Below are 19,135 nucleotides of genomic sequence, written 5' to 3'. Positions count from 1 at the left end.
GGATGGCAGGAAAGCGCCCGGTCCCACCTTCCCACCTCCTCTGGAGCTGGAATTCGGGGCTGAAGGGCGCCTGTGAGATTCCTGCTCCCCGCAGGAGCAACATCCAAGGTGCTGGCCCTGCATTGGGTCTGAAATGTCACCGCTGAGCAGCCACATAAACCGAAGTTCTCAGCGTTACCCAGCACGGGCTGCTGCTGCTGAGGAACATCAGAGTGTAAATAGGAGAGAAATATAAATAATTCAGGGTTAAAGATCATCGAACAAGGAGAGAAGAAAGAAGAGGAAGAAAAAAAAAATCTCAAACTGACTCTGCCTGAATGGCAGAGAAGAGAATAAAACGTAAAACACCCCCTTGTGTCAGAGAGGAGCACCAGGTGGACTGGAGAAGTTTCTTCCAGGCAAGGACCACAAAGCCATGGAATCTTTAAGGTCGGAAAAGACCTCTGAGGTCATCAAGTCCAGTGCCAGCCCAGCATCACCACCATGCTCACCATTAAACCCTGTCCCCAGGTGCCACATCCACACAGTCTTCAAACATTTCCAGGGATGGTGACTCCACCACTGCTCTGGGCAGCCTGCTCCACTGCCTGACAACTCTTTCCATGAAGAAATTTTCCCTAATATTGAGTTTAAACCTCCCCTCGTGCAACTTGAGGCTGTTTCCTCTCATCCTGTCACTTGTGGGAGGGAAGACCAACTCCCACTTGGTTCCAGCCTCTGTGTTTGCTGAGAGGTTCAGGTGCCAGTGCCATCCCTAGACTGGGATAAAAATAATGTAACGGATAAAAATAATATAAATTGAACACTGGGGGCCACACCTGAATAGTTTTAGGAGCAACCACCCCATCCTGACAGTGCCCATACCCGCAGAAGGTAGAATTCTGCTGTGCAAATTGAGAGCCAGAACACCTCAGCATTTTCCCACCAGGCTGCACTTGCAAGAAATATTTCTGTCACTGGATGTTCTTGTTACAAGGTGTTAAATTTGGCTAACAAATATAATGCTCCTTTTTAATGTAGAACACGGCTCCACTTCAGTCAGCATTTCTCCCCTCATTAAAAAGTAAAACAAAACCTCATCAGCACAAGGTGATTTGCATACAGAGGCTTCCCTGCCATGTCTAAAACATGAAGTCATATTTCATTGAAAAACCCCCAAAAACGATTATGTACTCACTTCAAAGGGCTTAATTGTTATTCAGCATGTGAGATGCTACTAAGAACCCCAGAAGGATTTGCTGGATTTTTTTCTGCAAATACTGTCACAAATGTGCTCCAGTCGTTTACTTTTGCAGTGCTTATTGTCACGGAAAGATGAAGTTAAAGGTCACACAGTCCTCAATCCACATGAAGGTTCCTAAAAAAGCTTGGAGAAGCTTCTTGCTGATGAATAGGAATCAGAAACCTAAAATGTGGCAAAAGGTAGGTGGCCTTTGTCCAGAAGGCAGCTGCATTCTAGGAGGAACTTAAAAAAAAAATTAAAATATGACACACCAGGGAGCTTGGAGTGAGGAATTTTTGGTGTGCTGCCCTATTTTTAAAGAGATTACTAATGAGCTGGGGATCATCAATCAGCCTCTTTGCCTCTTCCTTTTGTTTCTCTCCTTGTTTCCCTCATCATCCTCTTCAGTGGTATCAGCATTGTTGGCCACTTCTGGAGGGGCTCTAGGGATGGAGAGACAGCAGTTAAAAGCTCTTTACTGAACATTTTACCCTGTATTTTCTAATCCCTTTTCCAAATTCCATTCAACTGCAGAGTCCTGATCTCAGGGGTAAATACGGTCTCAAAGTAAAGTCCACATAAACTTCAAGGCAAAAGGAATTTATAAGATATTGGACAGAGAAGTAGTATGATCAAAGTAAAACATCAAAAAAAAATTTCCAGACTCAATCTTTAGGTGCAAAGGAAAATAACTTAAATTGGCAGGAGCACATTCCTGGTTGGTCGTTTCAGTAAAAGCAGCTCATTATTTGAAGGAAGAAACTCTTCCCCCAACCTAAAATAAATGGAGATTTACAGTGCAGCCCCCACTGGGATGACAACAAGACTTTTCTACAAGGTATCCAAAACAGTCAGAACCCCAGGGTCTGGAATATTTTAGTCTTAGGACCATAGAAAAGAATCACAGAATGGTTTGAGTTGGAAGGGCTTAAAGACCCTGTTCCACCCCCTGCCATGGGCAGGGACAGCTTCCACCATCCCAGGCTGCTCCAAACCCCATCCAGCCCAGCCTTGGGCACCTCCAGGGATCCAGGGGCAGCCACAGCTTCTTTCTGTGCCCAGAAAGTGTGGAGAGTCCCTGGCTGAACTCTCCCTTCCCCTGATTCAAAGAGCTCTGTAACTTCCACGTGTCACCTTTGAGGAAGGTGTTATCCATCCCCAGAGGAGATGTTGGTGTGGAAAGCAGCTCAGATCACAAAGGCCTGACTGCTGGGTCTGAGCACAGAGCCTCCTCTGCTTGGCTGTTTTTAAAGGCAGGGTCCCAGGCAATGTTTCTTGTAGTCAAGGAGAATTTGTGTTGAAAGGAATTTAATTGGTGTCCCAACAAAGCAGTATGGCATGGAAACAGGATAGAAAGCTTGGATGCACGTTCTGGATCTGGTTTATAATGAGAGCATTTGGGGCCCAGGCAGTACTGAAGAGATTTCCAGGGATTTCAAGAGCCATGGCCAGATCTCTTGGGCAAAGTTTCCTGTTATAAGGGACTGCTCTACCCAGGCTGAACTGCACAGTTTTGTGAGTGAAGAAAACCCCCAAGGATGATCACTAGTCTGTGGCTTTGCACTCTGCAGTTTTTTATGTTTACATGCAGGAGCTGTGACCAGTGGTAACAGCTTTGGCACCTTAAAGGATGTTTGTTATTGCCAGAGGAATTCCTGCGCTGACTGAGAGTGTTGGACATCTGCCACTTACAGGTTTGTCACAGAATCCCAGAATGGTTTGGGCTGGAAGAAACCTTAAAGTCCGTCCAGCTCCACCCCTGCCTGGGCAGGGACACCTTCCACTGCTCCAGGCTGCTCCAAGCCCCATCCAGCCTGGATTTGGACACTTCCAGGGATCCAGGGGAGCCCTCAACCCAAATGAGGCTGATGTAGAGCATCCTCTGAGGTTAATATGCCCAACATCAAGTGTAAACCAACTCTTGCTCTTATAGAACAGCTGTTTTCCCAAGAAGGGACACTCAGGAGTGTCACCCAGCTTCTGAGAACCCTGAAGTTTTCAGCTGTGTGTTGCATTCACATAAATATATCAAATATCATGTTATATCTGCACAGGCTTTGGAGTGAGCTCTAAAAAGCACATTGCTAACAGTGTGAGGCTTGTTAAAGTCAGAGGTTTAGTTCTTCCCTTCAAATAAGGAAAGGAACCCGTTTCAAGAAGAGTGTCCTAGATATTGTAATTCCTACTGGGAAAAAAAATGGAAATTTATCTTCCATTTAAAAAAACTGCTTCAGATGAGGCCATGTGCCTTTGGTATTTCTAGATAAATACTGGCAAATTTGGTTATAAGTGACAAAGAGGATGGATAATCCTGACTGATCCTGAGGCTTCATGCCTTGAGAAAATCATATAAAACCTACTTCTTGAACAAGTTTCAAAATTTGCACTGAAACATGTGAAGAGAGCTCTAAAAAGACAGTGGAGACTGAGCTGAGGGGGGAAAAAAAGACAGCAAGCCTGCTCTTAAACCTGATATATCACCAAATACCATAGTGATAAATGCTGTAAAAATTCAGGGGTTTAGGATGGACACATCAAAGTGGAATAAGAAGTTTCCAACCTCATCTACGCTGTGCTTACTCTCATCTATTAACCAAGCCCCATTTATGTGTCCCAAAGCAGAGACAACCTTCTTTTCTCAAAACACCCTGCAAACGTGGAAAAGAGGGAGTCTGACTTCAAAAGCTCTCCAACACTCTAACAGTAGATCAAGTGTATTTTAATTAGAAAAAGGTTCAGGCTGCAGAATACAGGTCTGGCTCTGGACCCAAACTGCTCTAAAATGCAGCCTGGCTGTCATCTTTCAGCTGGGGCCTCTTACTTTTACTGTGGAAATAAAAATGAAAAAAATCCTCCACTGTAGCATTGGTAGGAGTCCAAATTGACAATAAAGTTGCTGGAGTTTCTTGGGATTTACCCTAACAGGAAGTTTTATCGCTGCACATCAGCGTTAGTCATGCCTCAGGTTATGAGTCAAGTCAAAATAAAGCAATCACCTCTTAAATTGTGAAGGGAAAAGAAAGTAAAAGTGAATTTTGGAGTATGCTGGAGTCAATAACCTGATGTTGGCTTTAACAGAACGAGGGTGTCACTCAGAAAAGTGTCTGTAGGAATTCCAGCCCTTGTTTTATTTTGCACATAATACACATTAAATAGCAATTCTCAGAACTGCAACCCTTAGGTGAACATAGTTCTTACTTGATTTGGTTAGGATTTGCACTTTGAATCAATCATTCTTAAAGGTAAGAGGTCAGCAATTATTTTACCTTTAGATTTGGAGATTTCTACCATCTGAAACTGGAGAAAAATCATCAGCTCTTCCTAACAGTCCTACATGAACTCAAAAGCTCTATTGCTTTGCTGCAGCAGCTTTCTCCATTCTTTCAGCCTCTTTAGAGATAAAACAAGTAAATTTTAAGCAACCAGGAAGTTTACCTGAGCCACTGCAGAAAGCTCACCATAATAAAACCCTATTTTATCAAAATGTGGCAAATTCCCTCTCCTCGTTGCTGGCATTTGAATGTTAAAATATCCAATAATGCATTTTGATTTCCAATTGTTTTGGTTAGTTCACCCCTTGGAATACCACAGCTCTAGTCCAGATGTATTTTAATCTTCCATACTGCCCCTGCCAAATTTCTGTTTCCCATTTATTGAGTGCTCTCATCATGAGCAATATGTCTATGTCACTTCCTCCCTGTATGTTCAGGCTTTTCCTTGACTCATGCAATCTGGAAGAAGCTAAGCCCAAAGGAAAATTGAAGCCCTTTAGGGTTGCTATTTTTAAATGCAGGAACTTCCGTGGGGCTGTTTGAAAAGGAGATTCCTTTTGAAGATAATAAACAACATGCGAGAAATAACATTTACAGTTCCTCTTCAAAGTCTCATGTCCCAGCCCTGGAGCGGGTCAGCAAAAATGGCACTCCAAAAAAGCATAAAATATCCAAAGAGAAGCCACAGAGGATCAGGTTTCCACAGCCTGATGCGGTGGGTTTTGAATTATTTGCTGAAACAAGTGACTGTCCCCACTGATCGTGGATGCCCCATCCCTGGAAGTGTTCCAGGCCAGGCTGGAGGGGGCTTGGAGCAGGCTAGGATAGTGGAAGGTGCAGGGGGTGGGACTGGATGGGCTTTAAGGTCCTTTCCAACCCAAACCATTCTGGGATTCTGGATCTGCATCACCAGGCTTCTGGGGTCTCTTCCTCTCTCCCTCTCCTCCTCAAGGATTGGCCTGAGCTCCTGCAAACCCATCTTTGATCCCCACGGGTGCAAGGCCAGCTGCCCATGAAACAAATCCTCCTCTTTCCACATGAAATGGGCAGGAAGGGAGGGTCCCTTTGAGCCCAGAGACAAGAGAGGCAAAGGTGTCCCAGGGGCAGCACAGGGATCAGGAGTTCATTCCATTCCTTTTTGTTTCTCCTGGCACTCTGTGAATTGCCATCCCCTTTTACTGAGTCCCTTCTGGCAGTCACACAGTGCAGTTCTGAGCCCCCCTGGACACAAGGTGATCTCACATTTAAAGCAGAGCGAGAGGCAAACAGCAAGAACGTGCTCAGAGTGCACCAGGCTCCTCTGCTATCAAACAGCAAGGGCCAGCCACGTTCGGCAAACACTTTGGGCTTCTGCCGCGACCTAAATGCATTCCAGCTGAGAATCCTTGTGGCACTCAGAGGTGCCAGGGTGCCAGGCAGTGTGCTGGGATCCCACTGCAGGCTGGAATCAGGAGTGAATCCCCTGCTGCTGCTCAATGCCCCAGTCCCACTCACATTCCTCTTTCACGACCACTTTTCTGTTGCTTTTGCCTAAATAAATCCTTCCGGCAGAAGCTTATATTTGAAAATCTTGTGGTTTATAGTTTACTATGAAAAGTAATGGTAGCTTTTTTCTGTGCTAGCAGCATGAATTAAGTATTTTTCCATGTTATTAGGGGCCAGTTGATGGTACTTTTCCCACTGGTTGACTCTCCTCTACCTGGACACTTATTTCCATGAAACTTTCAGGAATGTCATATCTGAGATTGCTGCCCTCTGGTAAATCTGCTCGAGTTAAACAATGAACTGCAAGGTTTGAAAGTGAACAACACACAAACACAACACCCTTGTCTGATTGCAACATCATTTCCTAAGGAAATGAAGTTTTTTTTTTTTCAATCTAACAAGAGAAGGCATGCCCTGAGCTGGACTTCGTGGCTCTCAGGGACTGTTCATCATCAGGGCCAGAGCACAAGAATGTCTGATACTGTAGGTGAGCAGATTTTGCTCTCAAGGCTCATTATTTACAAGGCAGTAACTCTGTGCAGAGGTTCTTACCAGCAGCTGTAGCACTTCTTTATTCACAATGTAAATGTGCTGTGTAAATGCTTGTAAAACTTTATGAGCTCCACTGCCTCCAAGCACTTCAGCCCAGGTATGGTTAATAAATCCTGCATGTGCACTGTCTCGACCCCCTCCCCAAACTTTCCAGGGCAAAATTCCACAGGCAAAGAGCTCCCCTGACCCACTGAGCAGTGTTAGGGTTTTTTTGTTACCTGACTCTAAAAGACACAGTCCCCTTGTAAGGAGCTGTACCAGAGATTTCATTAACTTTACTTTTTCCATGCAGCACCTGTAGCCTCCATCTCACACACTCCCAGCCTTACTTAATGACGCTGCTGAGCGCCCACACCATCATCAATGATTTCTTTATTTCTCTGTGAGATTTTTTTTTTTTAGGGTGAAAAGCAGCAGCTCTCCTCGATCTTCTGGAGAATTCCCACTAGGTGGCACCGATATCCAACATTCCCTCTCCACCCTGCGTGTGGATTCCCCTTGCTCTGCTCCAGGTCTTCTCTCCCCCAACATTTTTTTTTGTTGTTTTTTCTGCAGCATTTCCAAACTCTGAGCTCATCGGTTTTAATAACTACAAAAACAAACAGCTCACGGGATCTTTTTTCCCTCTCCTTACAGTGCTGGATGGATCCAAGCCAAAGCCAAGTTATGTTTTTTCACGGGCAAAAAAGGATCAATTTCCAGGGTGGTTTCTACAGCTGGTTCAGGAGCCTGACTGGTACAGCCGTTAATTATTTCTTTTAGGACCTTCATCATTCGAGTCCTTAGAGGTTCTTTGCTTTGTCATTCATCCTCACTCATGTGCATAACTAACCTGACCTCTGCAGGAACATCCCGATCCCAGACAGACCAGGGAGCTGGGAAACAGGGAAAGCTGTGAGGAAAACTCATGTAGCAGTGACTGAGAGCTGCCAGCAGCCATTCATCTTCCAGGAAATAAGAGAATGCCTCAAATGAGGCTTTGGTAGCAAATAAATCACAATAGTTCTTTCAACAGGAAGTAGTCAAGAGTAATTCTCACTAATAGGACTGAAGTAATTTTGGATATCTTTCAGAAGAGATTGAGATTTTTCAGCGGGTCTTTCTCAAATTCAGCCCTTTTCTCCACTCCTCCATACTCTTATACGTTCCCAAACAAATATGTAGAATTCCTTTGGACTGGAACTAATTTTAGATGGTAATGTAGCAGCAAAGCCCTTCCAAGACTAACAATTAGGAAAGACAGTTTTGGGAAAAAAGCCTGCACACATTTTCCTGGTGAATAGCAAGAGGCTAGAAGTCAGTAACTCAAATTAAATTAAAACTACTATTTGGGGATAACCCTGTAATTGACTGGATAAACAGCTTCTGTTTCTGAGTCTGCCAGGCCACGATAATATCACTAACAGATAAAATAGTCCCATGAAAATGAATGTGGATATGGCTGTTGAAGTCCTGAGTTCATTTTAAGCTCATTTAAAATTCTTTATCTACATTTGTCTGGATTTTAAACATAAACTCCTGAGCAGTTTTTTTCCTCTCCTCAAATTAACTTGACAAAGTAAGGGTTTTCAAACTCCATTTGAAAGTCTCTATTTTAGATCCTTTAAAAGTCACAAGGACATCCCAGACATAAACATCAAGGAATGTACATTAGTTCATCACTCACTATCTTACAGTGCAATGATAATGTAAACAATTATGAAGATGGGATTTCTGGAAAGCCAGGCAGCTTTACAGCTGTGGGATATCAGACCCTGGCTTTTATTCAGGTGCTGGAAAAACAAAGACTGTGAAAAAGAAGTGGATAAGTGTGACAGGAATGGAAAAAGCAGGGGATGGAATAATTCAAAAGTCACTGACCTATTTACTCCTGCATCTGCCACGGCCTCTGGACAGCCCAACGGGAAATGCACCAGGAAAAAGTAATCACTGGAGATTATCCTGTGTATGAGAGAGAAACAATGTCTGCAGTCAGCCTTCCCAAGCTCAACAATTTCCTCTAACTCATAAAAAGCAGAATGCAACTGCTGTCCTTTGGAACAGCAGCGTGGGGCAGCCCCTTCCCTTGCAGACAGGACAGAGAATTCCCCAACACTCCAGGCACAGAGAGCCCACCAGGCTCCCGTGTCCTCACACCTGCCTGGTGCTCCCCCAGGAACCAGGGATTTTTCCTCCCATTTGGGATTTTTCCCCCCAGTTTGGGATTTTTCCCTCCCATTCCCACCTGGCTGCAGGCACGGCCCCAGGGCTGTGATGTGCAGTTGCTCATCCTGGGGCAGCCCGAGTTGTTGTTTGTATTTCACTCACTGGTTCAGAGGGATCTGCAGAATCAAAAAAACACACAGAAGCAAAATACAAACAGATCCCTGTGAAAATGCACAAAATGTGCCCTTAGATCAGTGCCTAAAGACTCAAATATCCTGCCCCTTAATTGTAGGAGTATCCAGATTATCATTAGCATTCAATCCTTAGTATTTTTCTTTTTTGTTCCTCAGGAACAGGGGTTTCCAATTGCGAATTTCTCACCAGGTGGATCACCTGATCACTGTTTAAAGTCAATTCACTGTTTAAAAGACATGGGATCCTACTCTTTAAGTGTTTACTACTGTTTTTATGCAAGCTGTCACGTTAAGAACAATGGAGCATGTAATGGCATGAGAAGGGTTTTTTTTCTCTGGGGATTGCAGCAAAAGGCTGATCAAATTTCAGTGTTCCTTAGAAGCTGTTCTGCCTTGAAATGCAACTAATGGCTCCAGCAGGGGATGCACTGAATTTCAGCTGTGGTGACTGCATGGCAGTGACACAAAGTCATGTATGGCCATTTCAAATGCATCCTGCATGTAATTGCAGCAAAGAGAATTTGTAGCTCCGTGGCAAATACAGCTGCACTACTTCCAAGTCCTGCCACGACAGCTGTACATTTGAATGCATCTACTTACCTGCATAAATTATTCACAAAGGATAATGGTTTTGAGCCAGTAAAATGACAAGACTGTTTTAAGTCAGGAAACAAGATAAAGTCCCAGTGTAGCCTCCTCAGTCATTTCCACCAGGAACCACAGTTCTCACATTTCTCAGTAGGGAAATGTTTAAATTACTCCTTGTACCACCCCACAATTTTCTCATCAGTGTTTCATCCCCATTCCTACCATGAATGCTGAAGGATTTACAAAACGGTGTCTTTATGTGCATCCATGAAGTAAAAGTCAATCATCATCTCCTATTCCACATGCAGAACTGGGGGCACCAGAAGATAAATGTCAAAGTTCTGATACCTTGGAGTGTCCAGTTTGGACCTTATGCTTAATGATTTTTTCCCCCAGAATATTAATTCCCCCAGAATATTAATTCCCCCAGAATATTAAATAGCACAGAACTTTCTGTATTAAAACACAGCCCTCCTGTTGTCACCTCCAATCTGGACATCAGCAAACAGAGTTGAACTGATTACTCAAGCTGGACCCTCAGACACAGCTCAGCTATAAAAATCCTGACTTCCCCCAATGTCACAAACTATGACCTCAAGCAGGGGTAAATTCAATTTTCCCAGGAGAATTCACATCTTCAAGTCCAATCTTTTTATTCCTGCAGCTCCCGATCGCTAAGAGATGACACTGCATGTTAAAACAATCTTTGTATGTCTCAGTAAGCTTTAGCCACTGGGCAAAAAGGTTAAACTTCTGCAGCTGGAATGTACTTTGTAGCTGGAGAGGTAACAACAGATGCCTTGCCAGGACATTCCTTAACTTCTGGCAGCCAAAGAAATGTTCTGTGACTTGTGTGGGACAACCTGCACCATGCATTTCCATCGCTTGGGATCCATGATCCATTGACAGGGAAGGTTTAAATAAAATAAAAATAAATAAAAGACCTGCTGCCTGATCTGTTAGGCTGCTGTGCTCATTACACCATTCTGGAAAAACTCAAAGCTGTTCAATGATCATTTTTATTAGAGATGTAATAATTGTGGCATCGAGTTTAGTGAAAAAAAGTGACAGAAAATACAAGAAAATTATCTTATGAGGAGGAAAATAAACAAAGGAAACAAGCAAACCAAAAACCATAGTTCTGTGGTGTCCAAATTACAGAGGGGTGCACTTCCCACATCTTGTGGTTGATGATGAGAACCTGTGTCCGAAGGAAATGGGATTTTTCTGACATCTCTCCCCTGATCAGGTTGTCAGTTACCCAGGTCTGAGTACATGGAGAGGAACTTACAGGGTGATAATTTATACATTTCTCACAACTTAGAGGAACTTCATTTTGCTCAACATTCCTTGGTTGACCGGGATGGAATTGGCCAATCTGTGGCCAACGGCTGGCGCTGGGCAGCACAAAGTCCCAGCAGCTGGGTTGCACAAGCCTCCCGTGGGCAGGAGATGAAGGCAGAGCTGATAAATGGCTCTGTGTGAATTCCTGCCACGAATTCCCTCTGCAGCCTCCCAGCTGCCCATGCTGGAAACCACTCATCCCTCATCTCTCTGATTAGATCAGTAACGTATCCAGAGATTAGGCCAAGTTACATTTCTCTCCTAGCAACTAATTTAATGCTTTTTAATATATTACAGCCTCTTTTAGGTCCAAACCTTTCTATTTTGGGACTTCCAATTCAAATTTGCCTAATAGCTTTGCATAATAGTCCCTTGCTCCCAATAAATTCCTCATTTCAACTTTAATTGGTTTGTTCATGGAGAATCGCAATTTACACGAGCTGAAGAGATCTTTCACTAGCAGCTACTGACTATGAGTAATATTTGATTAAACAAAATGAGATAGTAATTTGCTTTTTTTTTCCCCTAGCATTTGTTAATGATATTGCCAATTTCTACCAGCAGTTAAAGTATATTTACACCGTAATCAATTAAATGTATTTAGAATAGATATTGAATAACACTGTGGGTTTGGTGTCCTTTTAAATTTACATTTTATCATTTTAAACATTTTAAAATGTCAGCCAATTGTTCTCCAGTGCAAAGTAATCAAAACTGAAGACACAGATTGGTTTTATGAGTGGTGATATAAGCAACAAGTGGAAACACAAAAAAATAAATAATTTGAAGAGCTGTAATGCTGAAGTATAAATCACCCCCAGTGATTTGAAAGTCTCAGTCCAAAAATGAAGAATTATCTCATTTTACTCAGCAGAGCTCAGCCTGAAGAGCCTGGAAATGGAAAAAGCACAGGACAGCTCGGAAGGAGTTTGCTAGAGGGAGGGGATCTGGAGCTTGGGTAATACTAAGGAACTTCCTGGAAATATTTTTGTGAAAGAAATGGATACTCTAAACCAGCATGAAAATACCTCAACTTTAAACACGCATAGTTGGAAGAAAAGATTTTAAATGTAGCTTTGAGTACCCCAGGAAATTTCCTAAAGACAAGGGAAAAGGTCATGATTCTTTTTTTAATCATCACTGTTTCAAAGCAATTACAGTTCCTTCCTGGGTGTCTAACCCATGATTTCAAACACTTTGGTCCTCAAATGAGAGCAAGGGATTCCATTAAATGAAAATATATCAAACAGATATTTGAAATACATGTAGAAATCATATTAGCTTGTGGTACTGAATGCCATTAATTACTGGAATATGCAGAATATTTGAATAAGAATTTTGTAAGCTCCTTTGATGTTTTTCTATTAAGGCCAGAATAATGCCTATGGAAAAGAAGGATTTATGAGTTAAATATAGTTAGGAAAAAATAACTTTGGCATATTAATTTGATTTTCTTCTGCTTATTCTTTTATTTTAGCTTGAGAGTTGGTTGGGTTTTGTTTGCCCTGTAATAAAATACACTAGGAGAGGGAGCTGTATTTAGGCTAAGTCTGAATTTATGCTGATGAAGTATACATGACACGTTTTTCAGCACCACAGGGGGATTTGGGAGCACTGAATTAGGATGGCACATTTTTGGGAGCCTGACCTGAGATGCACCAGTGGCCTGGGCTGGGCTCTGGGGCAAGAAAAGGCCAAGGACAGTGAAGGCTGTGACAATCAACACCCAGAACAAAGTGCAGCCAACAAGCCCTGAAAAAATAGATTAATGTGATGAGTAGGTTTAGATGGGATATTGGGATGACGTACGTTTAGATGGGATACTGGGGAGGAATTCCTCCTTGTGAGGGTGAGGAGGGGCTGTGCTGAATTCCCAGAGCAGCTGTGGCTGCCCCTGGATCCCTGGCAGTGCCCAAGGCCAGGCTGGACACTGGGAATTGGAGCACCTGGGACAGTGGGAGGTGTCCCTGCCATGGCAGGGGTGGCATTGGGTGATCTTTACGGTCCCTCCCAACCCAAACCATCCTGGGATTCCGTGAACACCTCAGGGGCTTGGCTACAAGACGCTCTTTGGGGCTTTGCCTTCCCGGTGCCCCTGAGCCCCAGACGGTCCCGGCGGTGCCACTGGGGCACGCAGTGCCTGTCACCCCCGCTGTCACCCCCTCTGCCACAGCCCTGCTGTCACAGCCCCGCTGTCACCCCCTCTGTCACAGCCCTGCTGTCACAGCCCCGCTGTCACAGCCCCGCTCATCACCGAGCCCCGCTCCCGAGGCGGCCCCGCACCGGGGGATGCGGGGATGGGAGATGAGGGGATGAGAGTTTGAGGGGATGCGGGGATACGGCGATGCAGGGCTGAGGGGATGAGTGGTTGAGGGGATGAGGGGATGTGGGGATGCAGGGCTGAGGGGCTGAGGGGATGAGTGGTTGAGGGGATGCGGGGCTGAGGGGATGAGTGGTTGAGGGGATGCAGGGCTGAGGGGATGCAGGGCTGAGGGGATGCAGGGCTGAGGGGATGCAGGGCTGAGGGGATGAGTGGTTGAGGGGATGCAGGGCTGAGGGGATGCAGGGCTGAGGGGATGCAGGGCTGAGGGGATGAGGGGATGAGTGGTTGAGGGGATGCGGGGCTGAGGGGATGCGGTGATGCAGGGCTGAGGGGCTGAGTGGTTGAGGGGATGAGGGGCTGAGGGGATGAGTGGTTGAGGGGATGCGGGGCTGAGGGGATGCGGTGATGCAGGGCTGAGGGGATGAATGTTTGAGGGGATGAGGAGATGCGGAGCCGGAGCCGGAGGCTGGAGGGGCGGGCGGGAAGCGCGGCCCGCCGCGGACGGACGCGGCGGGCACCCAATGCGCTCCGGAGGGAGGGCAGAGCCCCGCGGCCCGACCCAATGAGGCCGCGCCCGGAGCGGGACTTCCTTCGGGGATCCCGCGGCGGGGGAGCCGCGGCCGAGCGCGGACACGTCAGTGCGGGGACCTGCCTTTGTTCCCCGCAGCTTCCCCCGGCCGCAGGGACCGGCACACGGCCGCAGCGACGCGCAGCATCCCCGGCATGGGCCCCGCTGCTGCCCGCAGCGCAGAGACCGCCCCGGGCGCCGCGGCCGTGCCCAGGGGCTGAAACGCTGGGCCGGCCCCGCCTCCGCCGTCCCTCCTTCCCTTCCTCCTCCTCCTCCTCCTCCTCCTCCTCCTCCTCCTCCTCCTCCTCCTCCTGCTCCTGCCGGGGCCTCCGATGCCGCCTCCTCCCGCCCGCTGCTGAGCCGTGACGGGCGGGGGCCCTCGGGACCCCGCCGGGGACATGGGCAACGGGATGTGCTCCCGGAAACAGAAGCGGATTTTCCAGACGCTGCTGCTGCTGACCGTGGTGTTCGGGTTCCTGTACGGGGCGATGCTCTACTACGAGCTGCAGGGCCAGCTGAGGAAGGCTGAGGCCACGGCGCTCAAGTACCAGCAGCATCAGGAGTCGCTCTCGGCTCAGTTACAAGGTACTCCCTCGGCAGGAGCCTCTGCTGCCCTTCCTCACGGCTGGCAGAACACCCTCCTCCTCCTCCTCCGGCTGTCCAACCTCTCTCAAAGTTTGGCTCCTTCTCCCCCTTCTCCTCCTCCAGCCTGTGCGGTTGTAGGGTCTCCCTCCCCGCGCTGGGACCGCAGCCCCGCCGAGGTCAGGGTGAGGGGCTGTGCGTTCCTAGAGAGCTCTCATGCCCTCCCGCACATCCTCTAGCGACTCTTATTCCCAAAGGACTGCACATCACTTGGCGATTCCTTGAGAAAGGCAGGCGTGCAGTGCAGACTGTGTCCAGTGTGGGGTTTTTTTGGGGGAAGCCCCACAAAAAAAAAGCCCTTGTCTTGCAGGGTTTTATGTTGAGCATCCATCTGCAGCTCCTGGGCAGCATAAACCTTAAAAAGCTCCAGGGTGGAGGAGAGGAGTATTCTAATAAAGTGGTTTTCAAGGGTGATTTAAAAGTAAAGTTCAAGTAAGTTACTTTGGTAAGGCAGTTCTATTACTTTTGGAATAACTTTGAATTTCTTGGCTTGAAGGTGCCACATAAATACAGGTCCTTGGTTTAAGGTTGCAGCAGATGTGGGTCCTGTAGTTGAAGATGAAAAGTTGTCCGTGTCTGACATCTGCATGCCAAGAAATCAGAAGCAAAGGAGCAGGGATATACCTGACACATCAGTGGTCTGGGAAGTGAAAGACCTCAGCACCTCTCTAATTGTCAGGTGCAAGGTTATCAGGTCAGCACAAAGCCCAGAGCCAGCTTTCAAGGCTTCTTTCTCAAAATAGCATCAAAGAAGAATCAGAGGGATCTGCTGTAGCAGCACTAAACTTCAGGGTGTTCCTCAGCCATCAAAGCATGCCTGGCAGCACACAGTTCGTGTGCAGAGAGCGCAGAGTTGGGTTTATGCTGTTAGATTCTTACAGTGATTGCTTCCTTCAACGTGTTCAGTCACCAGCTGACACCACTCTCTCTTAGTATTTCAATTTCAGGTCATTTCCAGGTAATACCAGGGAGCTCTTTGCCAGAAGCCTTCATTTTAGTCACAGAAAAGGTGTAAAGGGTTGGCTGGGAAGGGGGTGTGTGGCAGATGGCTAAAGGGCTACTCCTGCTAAGGCTGTGCATTGGCCAGCAGAGGACACAGGAGTATCTTGTTCTCAAGCTAAAATTTGACAAGTTGGCTTTTTCTGTTGCTCTGGCTTTGCCAAAGAGGAGTGAGCAACAGACTTTGTCCTGCCACAGAGGGGAGATTCTCTGGATCAGATATGTGAGGTCTGGACTGCTGGGTTGAACTTTCCATGCTTGGAACATGATTTTGAGTAGCCACCGTCTGTCCAAGGGTGTTCATGGAAGCAGCAGGCAATTGTGGGAGCTGCATTTTCTGTAATTCTCTTGCTTGTTTCAGTGTATCAATGGGAAATGTGAGACATGGACCAGGATCTGGTAACATTAATAGATTTGATGATCCATGCAATAAACTCACATGGTTCTGGGATCCATGCCAGTGTATCAAGCCCATTAAGCAGGAGAATTTATCTATCCCAAGTGTGGCAGCAGTAAACCCTGTTTAAAAAAAATAATCACTGGCAATTATGTCACAGAATACAAGAGAAAATAAAATGTAACAATAAAAATAATTATTTAAATTTTCTTGTGCTCTGGAAGTAGCTGTTTCACCTAAGAGGGTGAGAGCCCAGAGAAATACTAAATGCAGCAGAGCCCCTAGCTGCCTAATATCCACTAAAGTAAAGGGAAGTTATATTCCTGAGGACTCCAGAGGATCTGGGAAATAAACTTTTCTTCCATGTCTTTCTGCAATGGCCTCCCCTGCACAATCACCTGGATTTTTGCAGCAGGAGTTTGTTAGTAAGGAGAGCACAGAGAATTCAGAGCCTGTGCCCAGCTCACCTGGAGAGACACAAGCTGACTGGTGATAGCCACCACCAAACCCATTCCTGAGCCTGTCCTATTTAACTCTTAGTTATGGAACAACAGGAGGGAATTTTCTTTAAGCAGAGACTTGGAAACAACATAAAATGCTGACAGCACTTCCAGTTTGCAGGTGCAGTATTTGACTGCACTTCGAACTTTTGATTTTAAGTGACCTGGATTTTAAATCAACAATGTCCCCGTTGCCAAATTTTTAAAAAAAAAGCCCCCTCTATGAATATCTGAGCTACATCTCTTGGCTGTCCAAAGATTATTCTTTGAGATTATTGCTTTATGAGAACAATAAAATCAAAGTATTGCATTGGTAAAGTAATGCAGCTTATCTTTTCCATGCAGCATAACCAGTTTCTCTATGGATCCTGGAATGGAGATAACTTTGGGGCCTGAAATATGATGGAAGCACTCTGAAACCTTTTAACCAGTTAAAGGGCAAAGTTAAAGGAAAGGAGGGTGCTGCAGCCGCAGGGATTGATTTCTTGGTGTTCACAGCTCTCCTGGGTGATTGAATAAGACTTGAAAGCTGAACAGAAAAGGATTCCTTGGACTTCTGTTTCCTGAACAACCATTTCATCAGGAGGCTTTTATAGGTTTACATATAAACTACAAAAATTAAAAGGCAACTTCTAAAAGTAGTGTTTTTGAGAATGCTGAGGCTGTACTGTGGCAGGCTGGCTGTGCCCCTGGAAGTCTGACTGGAGTGAATCTCTTGGAGGGCACTGAAGTATCACCTGTTGTCTGACTTTTTGTAGGGTTTTGTTGTGACTCCTGGAGCCTGCAAAGGCAGTCACTTTCCTGACTGCACACAGAGGAGCTTGGGAGCTCCCCTGTCAGGGCTTGTGAGTGAAACTCGAGTCCATTTGTGAAATGCCTGAGGTTCATGGACGCTCCTGAGTTTATGGACACAGTGGCAGTTTAGGACCTGAATGCCTTTGGTCTGCCCAAAATCTGAATCAAGATCCTCAGCTGTAGCTCAGAGTGCAGCTCCCTTCACTTCCTGCTGTCCCCTCTACTGCTTTCCATGTTTTTATGGGGTTTCTTCACCTATTTGGGTAATAACAACCTTCTTTTTGGTACTTGCCAGTTCTTCGTGCCCGAATGAGCTGTTCTTTCTGTTTTTCCATGAAAAGCCAGCTGTCTTAGATTTTTATCTTTTTCATTGCCTTGTTTTGCTCAAACACAGCAACACCTGGAGGAGGCTCAATCTCCTGGGAATATGTGGGAAAATATCAAGGCAGAATGCACAGATCACTGGGAAATGGGGCAGGAAGAATCTCAGAATCATTTAACACACACACCTGATCTGAAGAGAGCTGCACGTGGCCGTGGGTTTGGGGAGTTCTGCTCTCCCTGGTGTTCACAGCTTCAGCCACTCTGCTGAGAAGTGAGCCCAGGGTACAAAGGGAAGGGTGGCAGACCTGGGAAACACAGTAACTGGGTTGGAAAAGCTGGGATCTTAAACTTGCCCCCTTTAGAGGATCAGATTGCAGAAGATTTTTGTAGAAGAGTGTCAAACTTTGGCATTTTTCTCTATCAAAGTTCTGCTGGGCATGGAGAAAGTAGGGCTGCTTCTGTAATCCACAAAGGGAATACCAGGGGCTAAATTCAGAGATAACACAAAATTTTTTGACTGCTGAGAAAACCTGAAGTCATTGTTGTCTATAAGGTCTTTCATAGAGAAGATGATCTTCCCAGTAAGCTGATTATTTTAAAGTCTCATTCTCTGAGCACTATATACATTTGAAGCATGGAGATAATCTTACTTAGTATTTCTTAAAGTTATAAAAGCAAAACTTGATGCTCTTTGCCTCCTTTCAATGAGCTTTAAATGAAATTTATTAATGAAATGAGATTTTAATGAAATTTAAAACTGTGTCAAACTAAAGTCTTGAACTGTTGGCCATACAGGAACAAGCTTCAGTTGCTAGAATAGAACCACACTGAGAGCTGCAGGTGAGCCTGATTGTACCTGTGACAGCTGCAGGATTGAAAGGATCTACAGACATCTTTTTAGCCCTTGCAGCTTCTGTCTTCTCATCCTCTGGGTGTTAAGTAACCCCTTGTGTCCTATTTTAATCTGTTTAATCTGTTTTAATCCCTAATCCTAATAACAGCCTGCAGTTAGTGCCTCTTATTGCCTTAACTTTTTCTGCTCTTCCTGTCAGAGTCTGATCTTGTGCAATCTCTGTGCAGGCTGAGACTGTCCTGTGATCTTGGCAGCCAGCCCAGCAGGACTCTGGGCTTGAGAGTTATCCCTGCTGTGGCCAAGGTGTGGATTTCCTCAAAGGTTTCTGGTCCAGTGCTGGAAAGCACTGTCTGTAAAGCAAATGTAGATTGCTCTGTGCCTCTTGTGCCACTTGTCCCAAAGGAAGGCTCCTGCTGGGGGTTGGTCAGATCTATGGTGGCTTCATGAGTGTGGAATTGCACAATGCACTGCAGTACTAGATCACAGTTCTGTGTCACCTTAGTGGTTAATATTTATCATACCTGCATGCAAACTGCACAGATGCCAAAGCTGCTCTGCCATCACACAGTTCTGGGTGTACTTCACTATTACATCCCTCCTTAACAGTGCCTTAAACTTGCACCTTGACTTGGCAGGGCTGGGAAAAACCAGCACAACTTTTAGTGGCTTATTTTTCACATGCATCAGACAAGTAGAGCTGCATCTACTGCAGCTCCTGTGTTTGGCTGTTCTTCCTACTAAGTCCTGAATTCCTGTCATTCCTGTGACTTTCAGGTTGCACATAACACTGCACCACTTTGATTGTTCTGTTGCTGTCTGAGAGATCCCTGGTAGCACTGTAAGAGGAGAGGTTGGTTCTGTGTGTGCTTCCCCTGAAATGGCAAGTGCAGCATCCCAAATTCTGCTACCTGGCTTCCTGAAATAGAAAGCTT

The 19,135-nt window shown here is 45.7% G+C and overlaps 1 protein-coding gene and 1 long non-coding RNA gene across 3 annotated transcripts in view; one reads left to right on the top strand and one right to left on the bottom strand.

Annotated features, from left to right (window-relative positions):
- Positions 1 to 1,571: 1,571 nt before the first annotated feature.
- On the bottom strand, positions 1,572 to 8,834 carry LOC128792703 (uncharacterized). The gene is made up of 3 exons (XR_008432524.1): positions 8,756 to 8,834; positions 8,392 to 8,472; positions 1,572 to 1,665 (listed from the first exon to the last, which is right to left on the bottom strand). It is a non-coding gene; the product is annotated as an uncharacterized LOC128792703 (long non-coding RNA).
- Positions 8,835 to 14,019: 5,185 nt separating this feature from the next.
- GOLIM4 (golgi integral membrane protein 4) overlaps positions 14,020 to 19,135 on the top strand; it is a 29,553-nt gene continuing 24,437 nt past the window's right edge. For both annotated transcript variants that reach the window (XM_053952239.1, XM_053952238.1), the window contains exon 1: positions 14,020 to 14,278. In XM_053952239.1, the coding sequence (XP_053808214.1) occupies positions 14,092 to 14,278 (187 nt within the window). In that variant the 5' untranslated portion in view covers positions 14,020 to 14,091. The remainder of the gene's footprint in view (positions 14,279 to 19,135) is intronic.

The sequence above is a fragment of the Vidua chalybeata genome, chromosome 10 (genome assembly GCF_026979565.1).
Source record: "Vidua chalybeata isolate OUT-0048 chromosome 10, bVidCha1 merged haplotype, whole genome shotgun sequence".
NCBI lineage: Eukaryota > Metazoa > Chordata > Aves > Passeriformes > Viduidae > Vidua > Vidua chalybeata.
Note: the sequence above shows the minus strand (reverse complement) of the source record. Positions and strands in the feature narration are given on the sequence as shown.